At 34.8% G+C, this 24,556-nt stretch overlaps 1 protein-coding gene across 1 annotated transcript in view; it reads right to left on the bottom strand.

Moving 5' to 3' along the window:
* Positions 1–24,556, bottom strand: part of DCAF17 (DDB1 and CUL4 associated factor 17) — a 48,273-nt gene that overhangs the window by 2,418 nt on the left and 21,299 nt on the right. Inside the window, exons 3-14 of the mRNA XM_010843847.1 lie at positions 23,952–24,055; positions 21,152–21,242; positions 18,454–18,590; positions 17,626–17,704; positions 16,297–16,386; positions 14,771–14,875; positions 14,362–14,467; positions 8,725–8,867; positions 5,040–5,149; positions 2,367–2,457; positions 1,584–1,667; positions 741–896 (exon numbers count right to left, since the gene is read on the bottom strand). Coding sequence (XP_010842149.1) covers positions 741–896; positions 1,584–1,667; positions 2,367–2,457; positions 5,040–5,149; positions 8,725–8,867; positions 14,362–14,467; positions 14,771–14,875; positions 16,297–16,386; positions 17,626–17,704; positions 18,454–18,590; positions 21,152–21,242; positions 23,952–24,055 — 1,296 coding nt within the window. The remainder of the gene's footprint in view (positions 1–740; positions 897–1,583; positions 1,668–2,366; positions 2,458–5,039; positions 5,150–8,724; positions 8,868–14,361; positions 14,468–14,770; positions 14,876–16,296; positions 16,387–17,625; positions 17,705–18,453; positions 18,591–21,151; positions 21,243–23,951; positions 24,056–24,556) is intronic.

Genomic DNA, 24,556 nt, shown 5'->3' with positions numbered 1-24,556 from the left:
GGCAAATGGGATTTCCTCTTCACATAACCATGTTCAATACTGTTTCATTAAGACGTCACAGCATCTTTAAAGATGCTCAAATATATACTTGAAGGCAAAATAGTTGCCAGAAATAGTTTATTTTTCATTATTTATGGATATGCAGATGATTTATGAGAGAAGCATTACACAAAATATTAAGAATGAAGAGTTCTGGACTTAAGTGTCTGAACACCCAGACTTTACTGTCAACATTGCTACTGTGACTATGGGCAAGTTCATAATCTTTCACATTCTCCACTGACAAAACAATGACTGGATAAAGTAACATCTACTGTTCCTTACAACTTTTATATTCCATATTACTCAAAAGAGACAAATTTTCAAGAGTGCTTGAAAACTCTACACGATCAGAAGTCTCTATTAAGTAACTGTGGGGATTCAATACAGAAAACAGAATTTTTATTTTTCAAAACATTACCAAACTTATAAAATGGGAGAAAATCAGACTGTGGTCAGATAGCATGTCTCAGGAGAAAACATGAAGCTTCATCTTTAAGACCATTGGTAAGCAGGCATCCTCTACTTTCTAGGGGAGAAAGGCTAAAGAACTCATTTTGTCATGCGTGTAGGAAAATCTCTTTCACATGGTCATTGGTATAAGTGAACCTGGACTGATATGAACACAGTGGCATCTGTTCCAATAAAAGTCAGCTATAAAGAAAACTCTTACAACTTTGTATTCTGTGGACTCTACTCACCACATCCCATGACTCCATGAGTGGAATACTTTTAAGTAAAGTTCCATATTCATTACAGTGGAAATCCAGGTGAGCTTTTCCTTCAGCATCTATTTGAGTAACAGCTACCACAGAAAGCAAATCCAACTCATCTTCATAGTCGACAATTTTGAAGGTCTTAGGGAACAGAAGACAAAGTAAAATAAAAGAGGGGCAAAATCCAGTTTTGATTATTTCTACAGTTGTGGCTTAACTATTCTAACATTATAAAACTATGTAGAAAGAAAAAGAATGGGTGGGAGCATAGGCAGAAATGTATCTCCAAAGGCTGAGCTGATTTACCACACCCTCGCACCTTCTTCTTCTGGGCCATGAACACTGACAAACACATCTAAGTCTAGCAAGTGAAACATAAGGCAAAAGTCACAATCATCAGAATATAACTCAATAATTTCCTTAGAAGAGATTTCCCTAGGAAGCGTACACATCAACACAACAAAAAAATAAGCTAATAATTGTTTTTTCAAATTATTTTGGTCCTATGAACACTTCTACAAGCAAAATCTCATGAATAATTTCAGTATGAAAGGAGAGGATGATGGGGGTGCCCTAGTTCAAACAGCTTGTACAATTCTACTGACTAAGGTTGCATGGAGCTTCCTGACCTCTATCCCAGGGCAAGTTCATGCTAGTTTGGTTTATTATTTCTGGTTAAAGTCATACCGACTCGATGGACATGGGTTTGGGTGAACTCCGGGAGTTGGTGATGGACAAGGAGGCCCGGTGTGCTGCAATTCAGGGGGTCGCAAAGAGTCAGACATGACTGAGCGACTAAACTGAACTGAACTGAACTGCAAGTCATACCTCTTGTTCTGGGTCATCATCCAGAATGGTAAAACTTCTTTTTACCACCCGTCCAGAAGCTGTAACAGTGGGTAGGTTTTCATTCTATCACATGGAGAGAAATAAAAAGCTATGACAAGTACCGTTATATGTAGTTGATGGCAAGACTAAACAAATTTGTTAAAGCTAACCAATCCTTCTCCAACACCCGTAAGTCTTTCCTCAGTTGAGAAAATTCTGAATCAGGTTCCACATCCTCCAATTAGTAAAAATACTTTATTACAATAAAATCTCTAAAGAATAAAATACCAAAATAGGCAAAAATAAACGCAGAGGTTACAGATTTAGTATGTGACTTGCCCTTCTGATTTCTGCCTTAGTATAGTATACCAAATAAAAGAGTGGATCTGCTTTTTTCTCTGCATGATTTTCTTCATGCTCTTAATTTGTATGCTAAAGAAAAAGAATCATTTGGAATTAAAGAATGGTGTGTGATTTTTTAACCCAATTTACCCTAGGTTTGCACAATTAATTAAACCTAGAGGTCAATAACTTATCCAAAAAATTTAAAGAGAAACCCAGAAAGGAAACAGAAATAAGCAAAAGATAAAGTCAATATAATTGACTCTTTTCAAATCTCATAGGTATGTGGGGCTAAGACTGGCTACTCATATAGACAAAATGAACAGACTTTTACAGGACTGTGTTGTTCTTTTCAGCCACACTAAAAGGCAAACACATTTGCACATTATATTCTCCTATAGACAGTGATATACAAAGGATTTTAAAGTACTGCTGACTTACTTTGTTCCTCTCTCTGTTGGCCAAAATGACAAAATCTTCAGAGATCTGATGCTGGGCACTATTATTTTCTACTTCACTTAGCTTTAAAACTCTGAAAAGGTAAAAAGGATTCTAAGAACCTAAGACATCAACACAGCATCAAAGTGTCAAAGCTGATCTACTGAAAAGAAACTGAACAAATGAAACTTATACTAACAATCCTGAGTCAGTTCTCTTCTCATTACTCCAAAATATTAATATCTGATAACTTAAGTGTCCACAACTTTCTTCAAATTTAGAGATTTTATTAAACCAAAAAAACCACTGGACTTGTGGCGACAGGTGCCACTGAAGCAGCTTGCTGAGGCTTACACTAGCTTCCATGCTGAAAGTCATTCTAAAGAACCTCCTCTCTGCATCCTGCAGTAGGTCTTTAATGTTTCAGCTTTAACAGTGGCATTATAGTAGATACTTCATTTTTATTTCTGAAGATAGAATTAGTTATCAATGAACAACACTAAACGTTAAATATAATATAGACTGCATTAGCAACTTAGTCTAAGTTTTCATGATAGAGTAATATTTTAAAACTGCAAATGACTTAATACTTTTTTTGTCTTAGCATTATATTTAAAGACTTGGGTTTTCTGAGTGTAAATGGCCTCACAGATCAAGCTTGTTAAGCAAGTGAAAATAAAATAATTTTCTCACCACCCACACAAATCTTTTCACAGCATTAACAAGCATCAAAAGCACAATGTCCTCAAATCTTAGTCTCAAGTGCAAGTGAAGAGAGAACAGGGAGGAGCAGCCCCTGTGGCCAAGGAGAGCTGAAGGCCTTTGAGTTTTGCCGGAGACAAAGAAATCAGATTACATTTAAACTTCTTAATTAGTTATCTTACTTAGTGCCAATATTTAAGAGTGCCTATTTTTTAAAACCTGGCAAAAGGACAACACTCTTTGTGAAACTTATTTTCTTAAACTCAAACTAACATCAAAGATGGGTGGTAACAAACAGGAAGAGTAAGATTTACTAAAGCTGAACTATACTTTTTATGACATTCTGTTAAAAGTCAGTAATTTTTTTTCATTAAGTTCCTTCATCCTCCTATAAACTGACCCAGAGTAGACTAATTATCATGAGGCATACGAAATAAAGAATACAGACATTGCCCTTCTTATTCAATGGACACTCAGTGAGCACCTACTCTGCACTAAGACCTGTGCTCCATGCCAGAGTTACAGGTGTCAGCAAGACAGACCCTTTCCCTGTTACGGAGTTCATGATTCCAAAGTAAGATGTTTAAACAGAAAGCCAAACAAATAATTAGTTTAAATTTCTGTAAGTACTACAGAAGACTACATAGTGGACACAGTGAAAATATGATGGGGGAGCTAATCTAATGAAGGGCACCAGGGAAGGGCTCTTTGAAAAAGGGACATTTAAAGGGCCATAAAAGATGAACAGAAATTAGGCAGATAAGGGAAGCAGACTCCAAGCAGAGTGTACAGGTCCTCAGCTTTCTGAAAAGACTGCACAACTGAAGTAAACTGAGTGGGAGGAATCTTTCAGATTGGCTCACTATGTTGGTCTTTTATCTTAAGTGCAACAGGAAGCCATAAAAAGGTTAAACCAGAATTCACACGGTTAGGTTTCTGTGTTTGTTAATGTTTCTAAAAATCATTCTAGCTGCTAAGAAGAAAACAGACTTAAAGAGTAAAAAGTAGATTCTTGGAGTCTGGTAAAGAAGGCTATTACTAGTCTAGGCTAGGGATGACAGTGGTCTAGCCAAGACGGTGACAGTGGCCAAGGGTAGGAAGAGGCAGATTTAAGAAATGTTAGCATAATAAATGTTAGTAGTAAAATAAACTGGATTGATGGGATACACGGGGTGTGTGTGGTATGTGTGTGTGAGAGAGAAGAGTATACAGGCAAATGCAACTGAGTGTTTAAGTACATGTAAACTGATGAAAAACAAGAAGGTAAGAAAGTGTTAAGAATGAGTCCGGACTTATGACATAAGCTCAGATGAGAGGTTTAGGCAAACATAAAAATTTTTTGGAGTTTTGGTGTATACATGATCTTTGAAGCCAAGGGAATAAACAGAAGAATCAAGCAGAAAGGGAACAAAAAAGAGGGGAAAGAGGGTCTAATCTTGAGGACATCTAGCAACTAAAGTCTGGGTTAGAAGAGGAAGAACATGAAAGGATATTAAGAAAGATCAAAGAGGGAGGGAAATATTCAGGAGCACCGTGGTGTCAGGGAAGCTAAATGAAGAGTGTTTTGATTATATGAAAGATGTGCGTAAACTAAATAAAATAAGGTTTACTTCAAACAACCTGCTACTTCTCCAGCAGTAAGACTGTCTTTTAGAACAAAGATAAATCATCTCTCATTAATCTTGGAGAAATGAATTAAGACCTGATGTGAAGGAACCAATCTGTGATCTCCTTTCCTTCATATGTCATCCCTTATCCATCAAAGAACTTACTCAAACGTAGTATTTATAGACAGTAAGGACAAGGTTGAAAGTATAAAGTAACATTTTCTAGATTGCATTCTCTGAGGAAGCACCCTACAAGCAGCTAATAATTCCCACAGTTGGCTCAGTAGTTAGCTGGCAAAAATAAAGTTGCCAATAAATACTACCAAAAGCTACTTTTAACTTTAAAGTAACTAAGGAAAATACTCACTTGACCTGATTTGGGCCAACATGTATTATTCTGCCAGAAGCATCAGGGTGGAAGTAGATCCAATCAGATTCTAAAGAACAACATTCCATTTCTTGGATCCCATTTTTTGCCTGAAGTTGGGACAAAATATTGAAAATAAAAATTAAAGGAAAATAAAATAATTTTCAAAACCAGTATCAGTGATAGTTCAGTAAGTTAAAGGTAAGGGAAGAGAAAATATTAACCAGCTGAACTGGGATGTATATTAGGGATAAATTAGAGGATACTCAAGCTTGAGAAATCCACAACATTTAAATACAGAAATTTCACAGGTATACCATGCACCATGCCTCACAAATAATAACTTAAGTTACCATATTTCAAGCATCTAATTTGTGCCTGGCACTGGATTACATGTTTTCTACTCGTTATTTCTTTTGATCTCAGCAATTCTTGAAGCATATATTGCTATCCTCATCGTATGCATGAGGAAACCGATGCACAAAGAAGAAAAATCATTTGCATAATGTTCTACACCTACTATTAATAAACAGCAGATTAGCCTTCAAGGTACATGCATTTTCCCTTGTTTAACTGTCATAATTATGTACTTGCAGTCTCCCGCAACTTTCTCCCTTTCCTATCCTCAACAGATTGTCAATCAGAAGAGTAGACAGCACGAAAATAAACATGCAATGAAACAGGTCGGACAGCCTCCCTGTGAAAGTCAGATATTAAACTAATGCTAAGGAAATGGTCTACTACTACCTAGCACTTAAGGTAAGTAGAGAGATTTATTTCATACTAGTATATTTAAACATTAAAATAAAGAAAACGATACTGCCATATGGATCACATATGTAACAAAAGTTTTATGTTACACCCAGGAGCACTAGGGACTAATACCATCATGGATACATTAACTTTACTGGCTTTATCCAAGTCATTCAATTTCTCCAATTTAAAATGAAACGACACCTTCTTTTTTATTAGATACTCAAAGCTTTCGACATATAAAAGTATTAATTCCACAGCGTATACTGACAGGACACCATGTTCAAGGTACAACACTGGCTGTTCATACCTGACACGCACTGAACATAATCTCTATTATCCAGAAGCTCATATTCAAGAATGGAGACAGAAACAGAGTAAGGCCGTGAAGAAAATATAGTAGTCAAGCCATACACAGGCTATTATCAAGCATCCAAACCAGGTAAACAGAATTTTAGGAGCTTGAACTCTGCCTTAAAATGAGAAAGTGGCTTGAAAGAAGAGATAGCACAATCAAAAGCACGGATATGTTCGTCCATATAGCATGCATGTGCAAAAACATGAGTAGCAGACAAAATTAAACTGAGAAGCAGAGTGTCCAGTCATGAGACTGGAGAGGCAGGCGAAGGCTACATCGCAAGCGCTTTGTATGCTGTGTTTTTTTAATAATCGGAATTTAGCACATTTTATGTATCAAATTAGCACAGGTATTTTAATTTTTCAAGAACCTAATGATTTCTAAGAGAAATGGTTGTATTATTGCATTTTACATATAAGAACGTCAATGAAATTAAACATCTTGGTCACTTTCACTGCAGGGGGTGTGAGTTTGATCCCTGGTTGTGGAACTAAGATCTTGCCTGTGTTACGCAACGTAGCCAAAAAAAAAAAGTTAATGTGTCCATTTTGGCATTATCTCCAAATGCTCCTTCATGTAACATAAAACTTTTTAATGTTTTTTAAAAATAAAACACACACATAAACATGCACACATAACCCATATCTTTCTTTAGGAGACCATTCTCTTTATTATAATATCTAAACACAACATGTGAAAGAAACATTATCTCTCTTTGTGTTAAATACTAGGCAGCATTATTATCAACTTCTGGAGTTATTATTTGCTCGAATGCTAGTTTAAGGCTCAGTTTAATAGAAAGTTACAGGTCATTTTCTGAATTCTTCAGTTACCCTGCACATATGTTTTTGGGTTGCCAACTTTTCTGACTGACAGGTGCGGAAGTAACGCACATACACATCATTAAGGTAACGTCACTGCAATGAAGTTGTCCAGCAAAGTACTGAAAACTCCCCTGGATTCAGCAATTATTTATGAACATGCTAAAATACAGATCTGACTAAATGTTACAATTAGTAATTATACAAAGAGAGTACCAGATAGGCATGCCTGATGTAGATATTGAAGGCCATTTTATACACACACATAAGAGAATATATTACCAGTTCTTATTTGGGAAGAATATGAACTATGCAGGGTTTGACTGGATAGAAATTTCAACGAAAAAGCAATGTGACAGAGTCCTTGGTGGCTAAAGCAGTCCACTGCTGGGAGGTGAATAACCAAACCACAAACTCGTGGTAAACAGTCCCCAGAATCCACTGGAAAAGTGGATGTCACTGGGCTGAGCCAAACAGGAGGTGCCACACGTGACAGGCTGATGAGAAAACCAAAGGGAAGAATGCTTCTGCAAAAAAAATCCAAAGATACTACACACGATGTTTCCCGGTGGCCATGATCTATAGGGAAGTAGGTAAACAGACCCAAGACTGTGCAAATCTTTAGGGTGGTGAAAGGTGACCGACTGGTCACTCTCAAAGCCACTGGGTCCAACAGAGACTGACTGAGGAAGATTCTGGAAGAGAAGGGTGTGGAATAAGCTGAGTCTGTCTCACAAAAAGTTAATTTGATGTATCGAGAGGTTCCAGAACTAAAGTAAATCAACAATATAAAACAAGGATATATAAACAATATAAACCCCCCTCCTCTGTGCACTCCTTCTTCTGCACTCATCTCAACCACTGTACTGAATGGACTGCATTTTATTTAATCTACGTGTCGGCTTTGTTTTGAACTTGTGAGAAGGGACTGTCTCCAGCCAAGTCTGGCATATAGTAGGTCCTCAATAATGTTTACTAAATGATAAATCAATGCCTAAATCATTTCTAAAAAGAAAATAAAGAAATTAATTCAAAGGGTAAAAATTTCTATTGTCTTGCTATACATCCTTTCTTCCCATTCTGCCATATATAACTTTAAAATATCCTTGAAAACTTGGTGTTTCAATGCTTATACTGTGACCAACAAAATACTACCTAATTCTGCTTGGAAAAACCAAGAGCAACAAACTGTGAAGAAGCAGAACCAATAACACATTCCACCAGTAATTTCAGGGGCAGCCTGAACACAATCCACCAATGATTCCCACTATGGAGCTTCTGAGATGCTTTACATGAGGTCAAGGAGATGGTAAGAAGAAAAACTAATACATCTTTGGTGCCCTGAAAATTTTCGAATGTTAATAACGTTTTAAATTCTGGGTAGTACACACAAGTGTTTGCTATATTCTTTGTGTTCTCCCGTACTTTACACTGTCTACAAATTACTGATACAAATTGAAAAGTAATTCCTGGGAATGTGGACCAATTAGAGAAAGTGAAAAGTGAAGTCACTCAGTCATGTCTGACTCTTTGCGACCCCATAGACTGTAGCCTACAGGCTTCTCCATCCATGGGATTTTCCAGGTAAGAGTACTGGAGTGGGGTGCCATTTCCTTCTCCAGGGGATCTTCCTGGCCCAGGGATCGAACCGGGGTCTTCCGCATTGCAGGCTGATGCTTTACCCTGTGAGCCACAAGAATAAAGAATTTCTGATATTAATAATTACTACTAAAGCCTGACCACCATGATTTACCAAGGAATTGTCCTTTAAGGCACAAATATGGAAAACTCCTTTCTGTTTCTTCTTATTAGGTGTAATGATGTAGTGCCAAGGATGGCCTCCAATCTGAAAAGCATTCTCCAGCGAGGACACCTCAAAGAGCAGTGGCGGTGTATCTGCAGAGATGGGCGAGAGGAATTTGTTAGCTTCTTTGTTCTGGTAGCTTTGGAACATTCATTAACTGAATTCAACCTTTCTTTGCATGTATCATCTATTAATTTCTACCAATGAAAAATGACTATGTTCAAGGAAATAAAATACAATCTGGAAAGAGGCTTACTGATAAGAAAAGGCAAGTGGCAAACAGCTGTTACGTTATCAGTCAACTTTCTAGACACCCATTTTCAGGATATGTGTGACATGCAGCTGGAGGGCAATAAAGTGGGCTGAAGGTGCCTATGATGGCAAAAAAATGGCAAGGTACACGTAATAAAAGCAGTTGCCATTTAATGAGTACCTTGGTTAGATACTATTTACAACTCTCATAAAAATCCAACCAGGTATTATGTCTAGTAATTTCTTCAAATGTGAGGAAGAGATCTTTCATATTCTAGACTAACAGGTTATATTTAGCAAACTTTACAAGAGAAGTATTGCTTAAGTTTATGCAGCAGAAGTGATATGAGTCATAATGAAAGTAACCACTTAGGATGGGTCTTGTGCAGTGGAAGTTTCATCAAAGGAGAGCCACTACTACTAGTATTAGACAAGTTAATTTTAAGGTTAAAGTACCTTATATATCTTGTCAGCAACTGTCTTTTGGAGGTTGACACCACAAAAGGACTATCTGTTAGTGCTTCCTAGTCCTCTTCTTTGATGATACTTAATTTTATACGGAGTGTAACAGACTTACTTTTGGAGACAAGCATAAACAGAAGGTGCTGCTGCTTCTGAAGACCAGAATTCTTTGGGGAGAGCCCTTATGAGGATACCGCTTAGCCTGTTTGGGAAGGTGACTATTCTGAGTCCTTTGTTTCTAACTTCAGAGTCTAATCTTTGGTTTATGAGGCCACCACCATCTGTAAAGGGACTTGTCTTAGGAAGAGCATTCACTACAGAGTCACATGTTACATATAGAAGTGTGTGCCTGGTTAGTCCTCTGCATAAGGGCCACTTACTACTTAAAGCTACATAAAGGAGAAAAACAAATAATGAAATTTGAGTTCACAAACTGCAGTCTTCAGGAGAAAGAACAGACAGATACAAACAAATCAGGTACATTTAAAATACCCTTGAAGAAACCTTTCAAGAAAAGGGTGATATTCTTAATATATAAAAAGGATTTTTTTAAGCAATAAGAAAACTATTGACACCCCAATAAGATGAATGGGCAAAGTACATCAGCCAGTAAATTATGAAAGACATATAAACATCATATGTGATAACATGGTGGCTACCAAATGGTGGTGGATGAGGAAAAGAATTATGAAGAGAAAAAAGTATAATTAGTTTGAATTGGGGGTTAAAAATTTAAATAGGGAAGTTGTAGAGAATATAAAATAGGAACTCATAATGGAAAAAAATTAATGCAAAAAGATGTATTTAGGAAGAAATACTTTTCCCAGAAGTTGCTAAAAATGGCCCCAAAGTAGCATTAAGACTTGGCTTACTACAACTCTGGTGTGTCACCGTTAGCCCCAAGATCCCAAATTTTGATCTCTAATTCTATTCTCAATTGAAAGGGCTAGGAGTTTGCAAAGAATGGCTGATTTCACACCCTGTGATGAGGAAATCTCAGTATTATTAGTAATTACAGGAATATTCTTGTACTTTTTTATAAGCACAGAAAATTTTAAAAACCTAAATGTCCATGCTGCTGCTAAGTCACTTCAGTCATGTCCGACTCTGTGCGACCCAACCAGGGGTCCCAGCGGCAGCCCACCAGGTCCCCCGTCCCTGGGATTCTCCAGGTAAGAACACTGGAGTGGGTTGCCACTTCCTTCTCCAATGCATGAAAGTGAATGTCCATAGTAAACTGGTTAAATAAATTTACAGTTTATGCATATGAAAGTGAAAGTCGCTCAGTCGTGTCTGACTCTTTGTGATCCCATGGACTATTCATTCTACAGAATTCTCTAGGCCAGAATACTGGAGTGGGTAGCTTTTCCCTTCTCCAGGGGATCTTCCCAATCCAGGGATCGAACCCAGGTCTCCAGCACTGCAGGCAGATTCTTTACCAGGTGAGCCACAGGGGAAAGTTACACATATAATGGTACATAAATTAAGTTCTTAAAACCTTGAGGGGCTTAATTAGCATGTGCACACATATACAGAGGACTACTCTTTGGCAAAGATAATATGAGCACTGCATTCAAAAAGTATCAGAAAAAAATATAATGAAAACTAAGTTTTCCTTCCATGTGATTCCCTCAGAAGTAACTATCATTTATCATTTTTTCTGTGTGTCCTTCCAGATACTTCAAGCAATCCTTAAAGCATGTGCTCACATCTATATTTTTAACATATGCATATGAATACAACACAGATGAGGCTTTTTACACACATAGTTTTGCACTCCTTTTTTCACTTACTAATATATATTGGAAACTTCTCTATAAAGGAGCAAAAATAATTCCTATTTCTTTTTAATAATTAAGTTTATGACACAGCCAAACAATGAAAGAATACCAATGTCACCTATCAATATATACAGTGTTTCCAATCTTTTGTTGTTAGAAAAATGTTATAGTTATATGTTTGTCATTTTGTACACATGTGAATATATCTGGGATAAATTTTAAAAAAGGAATTGCTCAAGGAATACATGTATTTAAATTTTTGAAATATATTAACAAATTGTCCTCCACACGGGACTCCAACAATAAACAACTGTGTCTCTTCTATACTTTCACCAATCCTGTTACCTAACTTTTTGATATTTGAGAATCTAAATAGAAGTATCTCATGGTAGTGCTAACTTGCACTTCTCTTATCAGTGACATTGGGCTTTGTGCTCTCCTAATTAAAAGTCACTTATATTCCTCTTCTTCTGCACAATATCCTTTGCTCATTTTGTTGTTGTTGCTACGTTGTCATTTTTTCTTATTGGCCTGCAGAACTCATATACAGTGAGGCAATTACCCCTTTATAGTGTATGTTGCAATATGTCCCCTATTTGTTGTTTGAATTTTGGTTGGTTTGTGTGTGTGCTTTTATATACTTTTGTTTTTAAACAAAAACATGAAGCACTTTATCTTTATGTAGCCAAATTTAGCAATCTCTTCTTTAATGGCTCTGTGCTTGGGTCAGAAAGGTCTTCTCAACTCTGCGATAAAAGGATTCTCTAAGTTTTCTCACAGAACTTTAAAATCTTTGATCCACCTATTGTTTCTTTAGATGTAAAGAGACAGGAGTCTAATTTTATTGTTTTCATAAGACCATCTATTAAATAATCCCAATGGAAATTAATATTTGTAATATATTAACATTTAAAAGTCGGTTAGGCTACAGATAACTATATGCAATGAATCTAAAAAATTATATGGTGAGTGAAAGATGCCAGACAAAAACTACATATCATATACTTTCATTTATACAAACTCTAGAAATCTAGAGTGAAAGAAAGTACATTCACTGGTTGCTGAAGGCTGGGGATGGAAGGAAATTGACTGGAAAGGGCGCTGGGGAACATTTTGGAGTGATTAAAGTATTCTAAATCTTGATTGTAGGAGTGGTTTCATGGATATAAATATTTGGCAAAACTCAAATTGTACAGTTTAAATGGCTGCATTTAAGTGCATGTAAATTACACTTTAGAAGAGTTGATTTTTGAAAAAGCAAGTTATGAAACAGTGTTCACAGTATGATTCTTTTTGGGTTTTAGGCATATATACATTTTAAGATTATCCAAAAAACACAGAGGTGATAGCAACTAATGCCATGCAGGATGCCTGTGAGTGTTTTAAACTTTCTCTATTTTTTTCATTAATTCCTAATTCTTCTATAATGAAAATGAACTGCTTTGCCTTAAAAAAGTTACTTAAAGTTAAAATAAGTATTTTGTATAGGTTTTACTGATCCTGAAAAACAAATCTAGAGAAATAAACTGGATTTCAGTCAACAGAGTCTGAAAAAATACACAAAGTTTCCAATATAATACGTTACTCCTCTAAGCTAAATGTCTAACAATTACTGTATTGTTTTACAATGGCACATGATTTCACAGATCATATTTTCAAATGTTATTATTTTAAAGCTGATAAAAGTGAGGCCCATAGAGGTTCAGTAATTGCTCACTACCATACCACCAATTAGTAGTGGAATTTCATTCTCATAGGAGCAGACCAAGACTGTGATCCCAAGTCCAGTCTTCTCTCTGTAAACAGGGACCAAAATCACAGCACAATCAGAGGCTCCATGAGCTTTCTTTATCACCCTGTTCTTTGTTTTACTTGCTTATTATCTGCATTCCAAAGAGAACAATGCTACCATTTAGGGAAACTCTCTTCAAAATAATACACATTAGTTATCACTGGAGTCTGTAGTTTTCAGATTCCTGCCTTCTGTATTTGTATCAAATATAGTAGGAAATGGTAATCCACTCTAGTATTCTTGCCTGGGAAATCCCATGGACAAAGGAGCCTGGTGGGCTGCAGTCCATGGGGTCACACGAGAGTCAGACATCACTGAGTGACTGAGCACACACACAGGAGGCATTGCGAAGGCTGTTTTTACAAAACTGCCTAATTCAGCTCGCCCAAGACGCCTCAAAATTTGAGTAATTTTTAAAATTTTATTTTGAGCTTCTTGGATAATTGGCTATACTGAACTCTCTCAGTCCTCATACTTTGTTATTTACTAATAAAAAGAACATTTCCTTTCTCACAATTAAGTCTTTCATTTGTTTCTTGATCTGTTGATGATGTAATATTGTATAACAATAGAAGAAAGTTGTATTTTGACCCATATTAGAAAAACCTTTGGAGTTTTACCTAAATATGTTTATTGGTTAGAAGTAAATGTCCGCAATATGATAAAAAATAATTTTTAATGAACTAAGAATAAAGATAAACAAATATTAGGATAACAAAATATATTTTCTTTTTAAATTTACTCATGATTTTTATATCTATCTGCATTAAGTAATCCTTGTATTGATGAGATGAACTCTGGTCAGTTATGGTTTATCTGACATACATTGCTCAATTTTATAGCAGTATTCTTTTCAACAAACTGCTGAATTTGATAAGCTAATTAAATACAGAACACATTTTTATATTTATAAAATTGTATATAATTTTCTTTACTGTGCCTTAATGATCTTTAAGTTGGATAAATGTCACTGAATTGTAAAACTTCAAGTTCTAAAGGAGCTAAGGTATTACCATTTGCTGCAACTTATTATTCTGTAGATAAGGAAATCAAGACCAGAAAGGTAAAGTCACTTGCCAAAGGTTACAGATCTCTGGCCAAGCAAGGCCCAGCATCCCCAGGCCTTTATTTCAGTGAATAACAGATTTCTGTGAACACTTAGACAAAAGCAAGGAATACTCTGCATAGGAGCAAAATGAACTGAATTTAGGAAAAAAACATTTGGATGATTACAATTAATCACTATCAATACGACCACTTAATTTTTAAGGTGAAAAAAGTACTATATTGTAGCCATACCTGTGATTTTAATATTACAAGGAATGCCAAAGGGAGCCTCTCCTACAGTTCCAGTAGTCCCACCCCATCTGCATGCACACCCTAAGTCAAGTTTCTGTTGCATGAACTAAAAACAAAACAAAACAAAAACGGTGGCTTTAGCACCTACTTATTTGCTGTCCGGAGAGAGAAAAAAAAAATCAAATTTACATGTATATGACAGAGGAAATGTCTTTATTTATTTAAGGGCTTTTCTATTTATCTTCCCACCCCTCTTTTAAAGGTTACTTTGTCTTTCTGCATTTGTACAGTTTTGTAGAGCTGAAATCTATGCTAGAGCCTTATGTTAAAAATATCTCATTAAAAAAAAATCATACCTCCATCCAAATCTCAAGTTAATCTGAATATGGCAAATTTGAATTTTCTCTACCTGCTTGATGATGGCTTGGAAGCTATAAAGTCTGACCAGTCCTGAGCTGTACATCACAATCAGTATTCCATGAGACAAGGTGGCATCCGTGACGTTCCCGAAAATCTGAGGGGAAAGGTAGACATCACCTGAGAAAAGACCAGAAGGCCAATCCTCTGAGTTTTCACCGTGGTATGTGTATCTGTTTAATATTCAGTTTACCATTACAATACTGCTGCCTAACATTCCAACTTCATTATAATTTAGGAACTTGCAGCTAATGTATTATTAGGGTGAGTGGTAACCTCCAGGGTCTCAAACTGAAGTACTAATGGGAATTTAATATATATCCTTCAAAATGATGCAGCAGCTTTCATTTACTTCCGTTTTGTAAAATCTTTTAATAACAAATCCCTTTCCTAATGGACATAGGTGTAAACTGAGCCCATTTAATTCTACCATGCAATATTTGCATGGCTGAATAAATAGCGGGACCTTTTCTTTATAAAATATCGTTTATAAAGGGACCTTTTTCAGCTAGTGGTGAAAAGATTTGATCTAAGAAAGTAATTCTAATAAAAAACAGCCAACTCGAGAATTTTATCATTACCTTGTTCTTTAAATATCTAATACTATTTGATTTTTTAGTAAAAACCAAACATGTTAAAGACCAGATACACACAGAGACATTTAACCTAGCTGATCTTGAGTAAGGCTTTGGCTCCTTGTTCCCTGTCTCTGTTCTGTGTACTGGATCCTGTTGTGATGCTCCACAGAGCTCTGATAAAGAACTTGATTCTGTGCCTCTTTTAATATTTAACAAAAGCCAACCAACATAGACAAATATTCATAGCAAGGAAAGAACAAGTAGAAATTAAGTGAAAATCTGTTTCTGTTTCCACTCAAGATAAATCACTTAGTAAAGGTTTACTACCCCGGCAAAGAAAGAGCTTCAAGTACATTCTGAACCTGGCCCCTGGGTAGTCTTATTATGCATGGTAATTGAAAGATGTACTTTAGTTTCAAATAACCACAATCAAAATCAAATCCCTCAGATGATTATCTTGAACATGTAAGAATAAATAGAAACACTTTATGACTACATTCCTGTTGTAGACTGTAATAAGTATACACAATTACTTAATCCACAAGCACAAAGAGAACAATTAAATTCATGAGTTGTGTTTTTTTGGTCATCTTTTAAAAGGATAATTATGGTTTTCTTTGTTTTTGACTAGCCCATGACTTTCTATTCCCTGATCCTTGTTCCCCACTTTGAAAAGAAGGATTTGTGTAATTCAAATGTATTTTCAAATAATGAATGCTAAAATAAAGTAGTCACTGTATTTTAAAATTTGGTTTAATCTCTGGAGTCAAATATAAGTTCAAATTCCAGTTTCTCCATTTACTGCCTTTAGATTTGGGCAGCTGCTTTTAACTTCTTAATTAAAAACTTTACCAAATACCTAATAAACAATTAAACAATAAAATCACATCTTAATGTCAAAAAAATTAATATTATAATTAAATCAGAAATGAGTTCTTACCTTTTTGTTGATCTCCAGAATCCCTATGAGTGAAAAAGGTAGCACATGGAACACTGCAAGATACAGCAAAACAGGCTGTTGAATGCCTGCCTAAAAGGAAAGACTAAAATCACAGACCGCTCTCAAGAATATATTAACACCACTATTTTCCCAGTGGTTACCAGTGGGTAAAGAGAACAGGCAAGGGATAATACAAGAATTAGGGCATTAAGAAGCACAAACTACTATGTATAAAACAAGCTACAAGGATATACTGTACAACACAGGGAATAACCCAGTATTTTATAATAACTATAGTTGGAGTATGGGCTTCCCAGGTGGCGCTAGGGTAAAGAATCTGCCTGCCTATGCAGGAGACATAAGAGACGCGGATTCAATCCCTGGCGGGGGAAGATCCCCTGCAGGAGGAAATGGCAACCCATTCCAGTATTCTTGCCAGGAGAATCCCATAGACAGAGGCCCCTGCAGGGCTAAACAATCTATGGGATCACAAACAATCGGACACAACTGAGTGTCTGAGCACATAAATGGAGTATAACCTTGAAAAATCATGCATCATTACATTGTATACCTGTAATGTACACAATGCAGTACAACAACTATACTTCTATGAAAAATTTTTATAAAAAACTTTTAATTTAAAAAATAAAAACACTCTATTTTCATGAATTGAAAACCACCCTCTATCAAACTGAAAAGTTACTTAAACAGGAAAGCCTACATGTTCAAAATATGTCCACTAAACCTTTAGCCTTTCAGACACTACAAAATACACACACACACAAAAATCTATTAAAACAAGCATAACAGTAAGCATTTCTTAACAACACATTTTGTAAAAAACATACTTTATAACAAAATGTATGTATGTACTATGTAATAGATCATGTTATAATATAAATTAATACATTGGATTATAAATATATTATAACACAATTTAATTTATATTATAAATTGGAATTCTAATCATCAAGAGCCTAATCAAAAGACACAGCATTATCATGGTCATATCATTTAGCATTACACTAACATGGCTAAATGAAATAGAAAAAATATCAACAGTTATAACTTGAGTGATTTCTCTGCTTGAAGAAGGTAGCTTCTTTACTTTGAAGAATAAGGTTTAGTAACTATTTTTCTGCTATGGAATGGAAAGTAATCTGTTGTACTTCCCCAGAGTGGCTTGAAGAGAATATTTTAAGTTCGTGGTAAACAATTTTGATAGCATGCTCCAGAAACCAAAGATCATTAGTTCTCTCATAACTAATTTTCAGACAAGTTCCTCTGGAAACAAATTCTTTATTTTACTGAATTTTTAAAGATGTCTACCTGTCGGGCCAATGTTGAACCTTTGTTCTGAGCTGACTTGACAGCAATGACTTCTTGAGGAGTGTCCCAGCTCAAATACCTTTTAAAAGAATAAAGAGAAGTTTACTCGTTTAGGTCAGTTTCCTTATACTTCAAATCAAAATATAATAGATATTTTATAAGTGAACAGTTTTTCAGTTACTTAAATTATAAAAGTAACTTATTTTAAAAAATAAACAATTAAAAGAATTCCCTGAAGATCCTCATATGCATTTATTTGTTTATATATACATATAATTTTAATCCTTCTGGAGTCTCAATGAATGAAAATTGTATTTGATCTGTCAATATTCAAAACTTAGAAAACGAAAAACCAATCCTGATGTAAAAAAGAAGTTACAAAAAACATTAAAAATATTACATTCACATTTTGCATGCTTATATTCATTCCAAAAATTTACATCTAATTTATAAAACTCTGAGTTTATAAGTAACAGTTCTTAGATTATACTAGGCAGGTAACTTAACTGCAACAGACTAGCTTTCAGAAAAATCTACCAAAAAAATACATCCCACATAAAAAATACTATTTGTAAAAAGTAAATTTTTTTTAAAAAGGGTATCTGACAACTACTAAAGGTTAGTTACTTATGAGGAATACAAAGATAAATGACAAAGGGTCTCCATCCTTAGATCTTCAAAAGCAGTCATGAGGAGAGATAAATAGATTTATAAACTGAGATCCACATATACAATGGAAAACTTAAAAAAAAAAATCTTGAAATATCCTAGGCCATAAGTCTCAATTTTTCATAACCAAATTTTAAACAACAGAGTCACAGTTAATACCTGAATTTGCAATATGAAGCAAGATATATTTTCTCAAGGACTTTTCCTGTAGTTGCTGATATACGAAGCAGCCAATTATGAGCAGTCAGTGCTATGAGTGAGGATTTATAATCTGATGGACTGGGAAGCATTTCTCCCTTAAAAGAGATAAAACTGAAACTGCTTGATCATGAACAATCTACAGTAATCCATATCCAAAGAAAACAGCTAAACAGTCAAACAAGTAAATTTTAAAAAGAAATATTAGTGAGAAAATAAATAAGATGAGGAAAGATTAAAATTGTGAGAAATGATTTTCATTATTAATTTATTAAGTCAGCTTATTCACACAGAGTGCTTAAGCAGTACCTGAAATAATTATTTTTTCATTTAGTTGCCAAAATTGTGCCTCTTTTGTGACCCCATGGACTGTAGCCTGCCAGGCTCCTCTTTCCATGGGATTTTCCTGGCAAGAATACTGGATGGGTCGCCATTTCCTTCTCCAGAAATAATTATTACTTATTAATTATTAATCATTAAGTATTCTACAAATGTTAGCCAATCATCATCATAATAACAACAGTAATACAAGTAATACTAATGATGCTGCTATGATAACAATAACAGTTCTTAAAACCAAGTATAACATTAGATAGCATAAGCAATTAAGAGTCATTTCCTAGAACAGATGTTTCTTTATTCCAAGACTTGTTTTCCTATTGATAGAAGTTAAAATGGGAAAAAAGCAATTTATCCCACTAGTCACTGTGGCTCTACTCTAACTCCAAATGGAAAGCTAACATCCAGAATCAAAGCAGCCAAAGAACAGAGATGGACCTACTTTTAAAGATAATCCTTGACTCCAAAGAACTACCCTCCAAAAGGGCACATCTGCCACTGAGGAGCTACCTTAGGGTGGAAGTCTAGGGCAGGAAGAGAAAGAGAAGCTAAGGGTTCTACTTTGATTTGTAGAATAAAAAGGAAGTTCAAAGATGAAAGTTAAGAATAGAGAAGTTAAAATTAATATTGCTTCGGCTGAAAAGTGAATAGAAAAGAATGCAGGCACATTTATTTTACTTACGTGCCTTAAGATTTGTCTCCTGTTTCAAATGTTAGGGAAAGAAACTAGGTTTTTGTGTGTGTTTGTTTCTTGGTTGTGTGTGTGTGTTTTAACTTATTAGCTACTTAAGTCCTACACTAAAATCACAGGCAACGATGTAATTTTTTTTATTCTTTGATGTCTTACATAAGTATTACCTCAAGGAATTTTTAAAGTTTTAAAAAATGTATCACCTATATCTTGCCTATTAAAAAAAATTAGGTAGCAAACGTAATAGGTTTGAGCTATTTTCCTAAACTAAAAGTTGTATTTCACACACTGTCTCAGAAGAGAAGTTTAAAGAAGAGAAGAGAAGTTTAAATTTAGTTTCACAATGAGTATATTAACAACAATACTATATGCTTTTTGTTTTTCTCAATGGAAAATCTTGGTTCACTTCAAATAAGACGGGCAAAATGTTCAAAGAGAAGTGAGATTAGGAATTAGGTTACTAGAAACTTTATTTTTATAAAGATTGCTCTAAATTTTTGTTGCTTTGCATTGACATCTTTCAAAATTTTTCTCAATTAAGGAATCTGTCATCCTCTTCCCCTCATCAATGAAAGTGGATTAGAAGGCTTTAGATGTTGGGGGCAAAATAGTTACTTTTTAACTTTCAATAAGGAGTTGGGGAAGAAAATGTAGATTTAAAGCTTCTTATTTTTAAAAAGGAAACTTCAATGAAAAGAGAGTAACTGTCCAGGGAAAATTACAATTTTATGTACAAACAAGTCTTTTTTTTACCTTTTAAAGAATTATAATAATAAATGCAAAGCATAGGGTATTAACTTTAAACATTATTTTTGGTCATATATCCTATTTTTCCTAAAAAACAAAACAGCCAGATTAAAAGACTGGATTAACTTGCTGCAGTACTCCTTAAATGTTTCTTACAACACTGATCCCATGGAAAATTAATATTTAGAAATATAACTCAAAATAGGAAGTTCTATGATCAAAAGAGTTGGGAAAATGGTTTGACAATAACCATCCACATTAGTATTATTATAAGTATTAATAGTATTAAAAGCTCTGTGAAGTAATTCTACAAATAAATTTGTTTCCCAACTCCTCTAACAAGGATAAGATGTTAATATCTTATGAAAAAAGTGTTCTGAAAAATACACACAGGGGCAATATGGATCTGATGGAATGAGCTTATCTGTTATTTTATTTTTCATTTTTATCTTATTATTTCCTAAGAAGATTAATAGAGGAAACCCAAAGAATCCACTTTCAGAGTCATGAAACATAACTCCTGCCCTAAATACTTATTGTCTCAATATATTAAGTAGAATAATCTCTTAAACATTGAGAATAACTGCAAACTAGCTTATATTGCTTATGAAACCTTTAATCAGTTCATAACATTTTCTAGTTTTCAAGATTAAAAAATGGTATTAAAAGTATATTCACAGTATTAACATATAATTTTTTAAGACAGAAGTTACTTCATGAGGAAAAATAAAAATAAAAAATATGCTCTCTTTTTGCTTCCTTTCAAGGTTTAAGAATCACTATGATACTTAAACGTTTTATTTCTTTATACAATATATTAACAATAAGCAGTTCTTCTAGACTACAAATGCTTTAGAAACATGCTACGAAAGCAAATCTTACCACCGGGCATTCCCATAATAAAGCATCTTCTATTTTTTCTGATTTGGAACATTTTGGCATTTCATAAAGTTTTCGTGGCTCTGATGCAACACTGGGGGGAAAAAAGATTATTCTTCTTCATAAATAAGATAGTGTTTGCTTGGATTTCAGCGATTTTTTTAATTCAGAGATTTGGAACACCAAAAATACAACCTGCTGCTTTGCTTTCCTCTTCTTAACTAAATGTCAACATTACTTTTTAATCACAAAATTCATAATACACAATCACAGAAAAAATATCAAATATGTAATAAATTATAATAGCATAAAACTATCCAATATTAATATTTTGGTTCAGTTATTAATATTTTGGCTCATTTCACTCTACTTTTTCTTTATACACTTATACCCACCTGCAGATCATTTTCCAAAATTAGAGCATATTGAATTGTTTCTTTTCCTTTTAACATTTACTACCAATATCTCTGTTGAATTTCACCTTCATAATCTGTTATTCCAACATTGTGAAATGAAAATTAAAGAGTTCCTTTCTTTCAACTAGTAGTAGAAAACCAGTAGATGAAAAAGATAAAAAAGGAAACTTCCCAAACCAGAAAGAAAAAAGAATTAAAAAAAAAAAGAACAGAACATCTAAGGACTGTGGGATAATTAGAAAACGTGTAATGTACACATAATGAGAATACCAAAAGAAGAAGAAAGAGAACAAAACAAATGTGGGAGGTATCAAACCAATTATATCAATGATAACTTTAAATGTGAATGGTCTAAAATACACCTGTCAGAAGACAAACTGATAGAGTGAATAAAAAACAAGACTTGAATATGTTATATACAAATAACCCACTTTAAATATAAAGACACAGATATAAAAGCAAAGGGATGGAGAAAGATATACCATGCAAATACTAACTTAAAAAAAAAAGCAAGCAAGCTGGAGTAACCAGATTAATATCAGACAAAGTAGACTTCCACACTGAAAATTATCAGGGATAAAGAGTAGAATTGAATGCATCTAACAACACAATGTCAAAATACTGAGACAAAAATGGTGGAATACAAGGAGAAACAGACAAATCCACCATTATACTTCGAGACTTCAAAACAATCCATCAGTACCTGACAGATTCAACAAATAGAGTAGGTAAGAATATAGTTGAACTGACCAGTACCGACAATCAGCTGGCTCAAACTGACATCTTTAGACTACTTCAGCAACAATACATTCTCCTCAAGCCCATGTGAAGAGTTCACCATGACAGACTACACTCTGGGTCATAAAATACTAGAATTTAAAAGACTAGAAAAAAATATAAAATATGGTCTCAGACCATAATGGATTTAGGTTAGATACCAATAACAGATAGCTGTAAAATCTCCAAATACTTGGAGCTTAAATGACACATTTCTAATTAACACAGGGGTCTGGCTTAGTGGTAAAGAATCCACCTGCCAATGAAGGAGACTCAGGTTTGATCCCTGGGTAGGGAAGATCCCCTGGAGTAGGAAATGGCAACCCACTCCAGTATTCTTGCATAGTCGGACATGGCTGAGCAGACTGAGCACAACTGAGGGAATGAGCTCGCACAAAGAAAAAAGTAGAAAAAAGTCCAGAGAACTTTTAAATCGAATATACAATGTTTCAACATTTGTGAGATACAGGAAAAACTGTGCTTAGAGGAAAATGTATGGCATTTAATATATACTTTAGAAAAGGAGAAATGCTTCTGGGCTGGTGAACACATGAAGATTCAGGAAGAGTGATATGCTCAGAGGGCACAGAATTTCTGTGCTCTTTCCCACATACCTTGCCCTATGCATCTCTTCCATCTGGCTGTTCTTGTGTTATAAAATTTTATAATAAACTGGTAATCTACTAAGAAGCCAGTCACCAAAAACAAGTCACACACACACAAAAGTCAAGTATTACATGATTCAATTTTTTGGAAATGCCCACAATGGGTGAACCTACGGAAACAAAGTAGTCTGGCAGGTGCATAGGGCTGAGGGTGGAGAAGGTACGCTGGTGACAGCCAAAGGGTAGGGTTTGGGGGTTTTGTGAGGTAAAGAAGTTGTTTTAAAATTAATTGTAGTGATGGTTGCCTATATGAACCATCAATGGTTCATCAAATCATTTTCACTGAATATGAATTTCAAGGATGCAAAAATTGAATTGTATGCTTTAAATGGGTGAATTATTAAGCTGTTAAATAAGAAAATAACCCTACTTTTTTAGAGGAGCAAACTTAAGTGCGGCATGTTTGGAATATGTTTTAAAATATTTAGCAAAGGTATAAAGGAAAAGGATATGGGGACAGATAAGCAAATGTGGCAAAAATCTTGATCCTTTCTGAGTCTAGGTAATGAATGTATGGGGGCTCACTATACTATTTATATATATACACTATATAGACTACATTAGCAAGTCTGAAATTTTTCTTTTAAAACAAAGGCAAGTACTTTCAAACCAAAATACAGAAATTCTTCCCTAAAACAGCATCTAATTAGTAGGTACTTGGATCTCCTGACATCTGGTATCCCTTAGGCAGAATAAAATACTACACTGTACTCAGCAATCTGTCATTTTGCCTACATTATAAATTCTCTTTAAATTGGTATTTACACAGATGAAACCTCAGCCTTTAGGTTTAACAAGATGTTAAATTACATGCATTTTATACCCTACCCTTATTTTGAACCCATTTTTCCATTGTTACACTAAGCACTAATGTAGACATGTGTTTCTATAAAAATTAAAGGTCAACAGTCAAATGAATTACATCAAAAATTTTCACCAAGATACCTGCTGATACAGCACCGATAATTGTTAAAGTATATTCTTCCTCTCTCATAGGCTATAGGTGATTTGGAATGAGTTGTCCAAACATTCTTAAATTTAGTACTTTCCTGAAAAACACAAGGAATTTCGGTTTAGGAAATAACTCATACGTTTCTACTGTGCACCAATCTTAAATTGGATATTTAAATTTACAGTTTTCAAAATAACTTCAAGTACGTTCTTAAAAAATAGTATGTTCAATTATTCTTCACTCTGCCCTCACATTTCGGCTTAAGTGGGGTAATTAATTTTTAGAAAAATTGTTTGCAAGATATAAGAAAGTTAAAACTAAAAGCATGTGCTGCTGCTAAGTCGCTTCAGTCGTGTCCGACTCTGTACGACCCCACAGACGGCAGCCCACCAGGTTCCTCCGTCCCTGGGATTCTCCAGGCAAGAATACTGGAGTGGGTTGCCGCTTCCTTCTCCAACGCATGCATGCATGCTAAGTCGCTTCAGTCGGGTCCGACTCTATGCGACCCGTTAGACAGCAGCCCACCAGGCTCCTCTGTCCACAAGGCTCTCCAGGCAAGAACACTGGAGTGGGTTGCCATTTCCTTCTCCAAAAGCAT

The sequence above is a fragment of the Bison bison genome, unplaced genomic scaffold (assembly GCF_000754665.1).
Source record: "Bison bison bison isolate TAMUID 2011002044 unplaced genomic scaffold, Bison_UMD1.0 scf7180017864190, whole genome shotgun sequence".
NCBI lineage: Eukaryota > Metazoa > Chordata > Mammalia > Artiodactyla > Bovidae > Bison > Bison bison.
The sequence above is the reverse complement of the archived record's forward strand: the minus strand, read 5'-3'. Positions and strand labels throughout refer to the sequence as shown.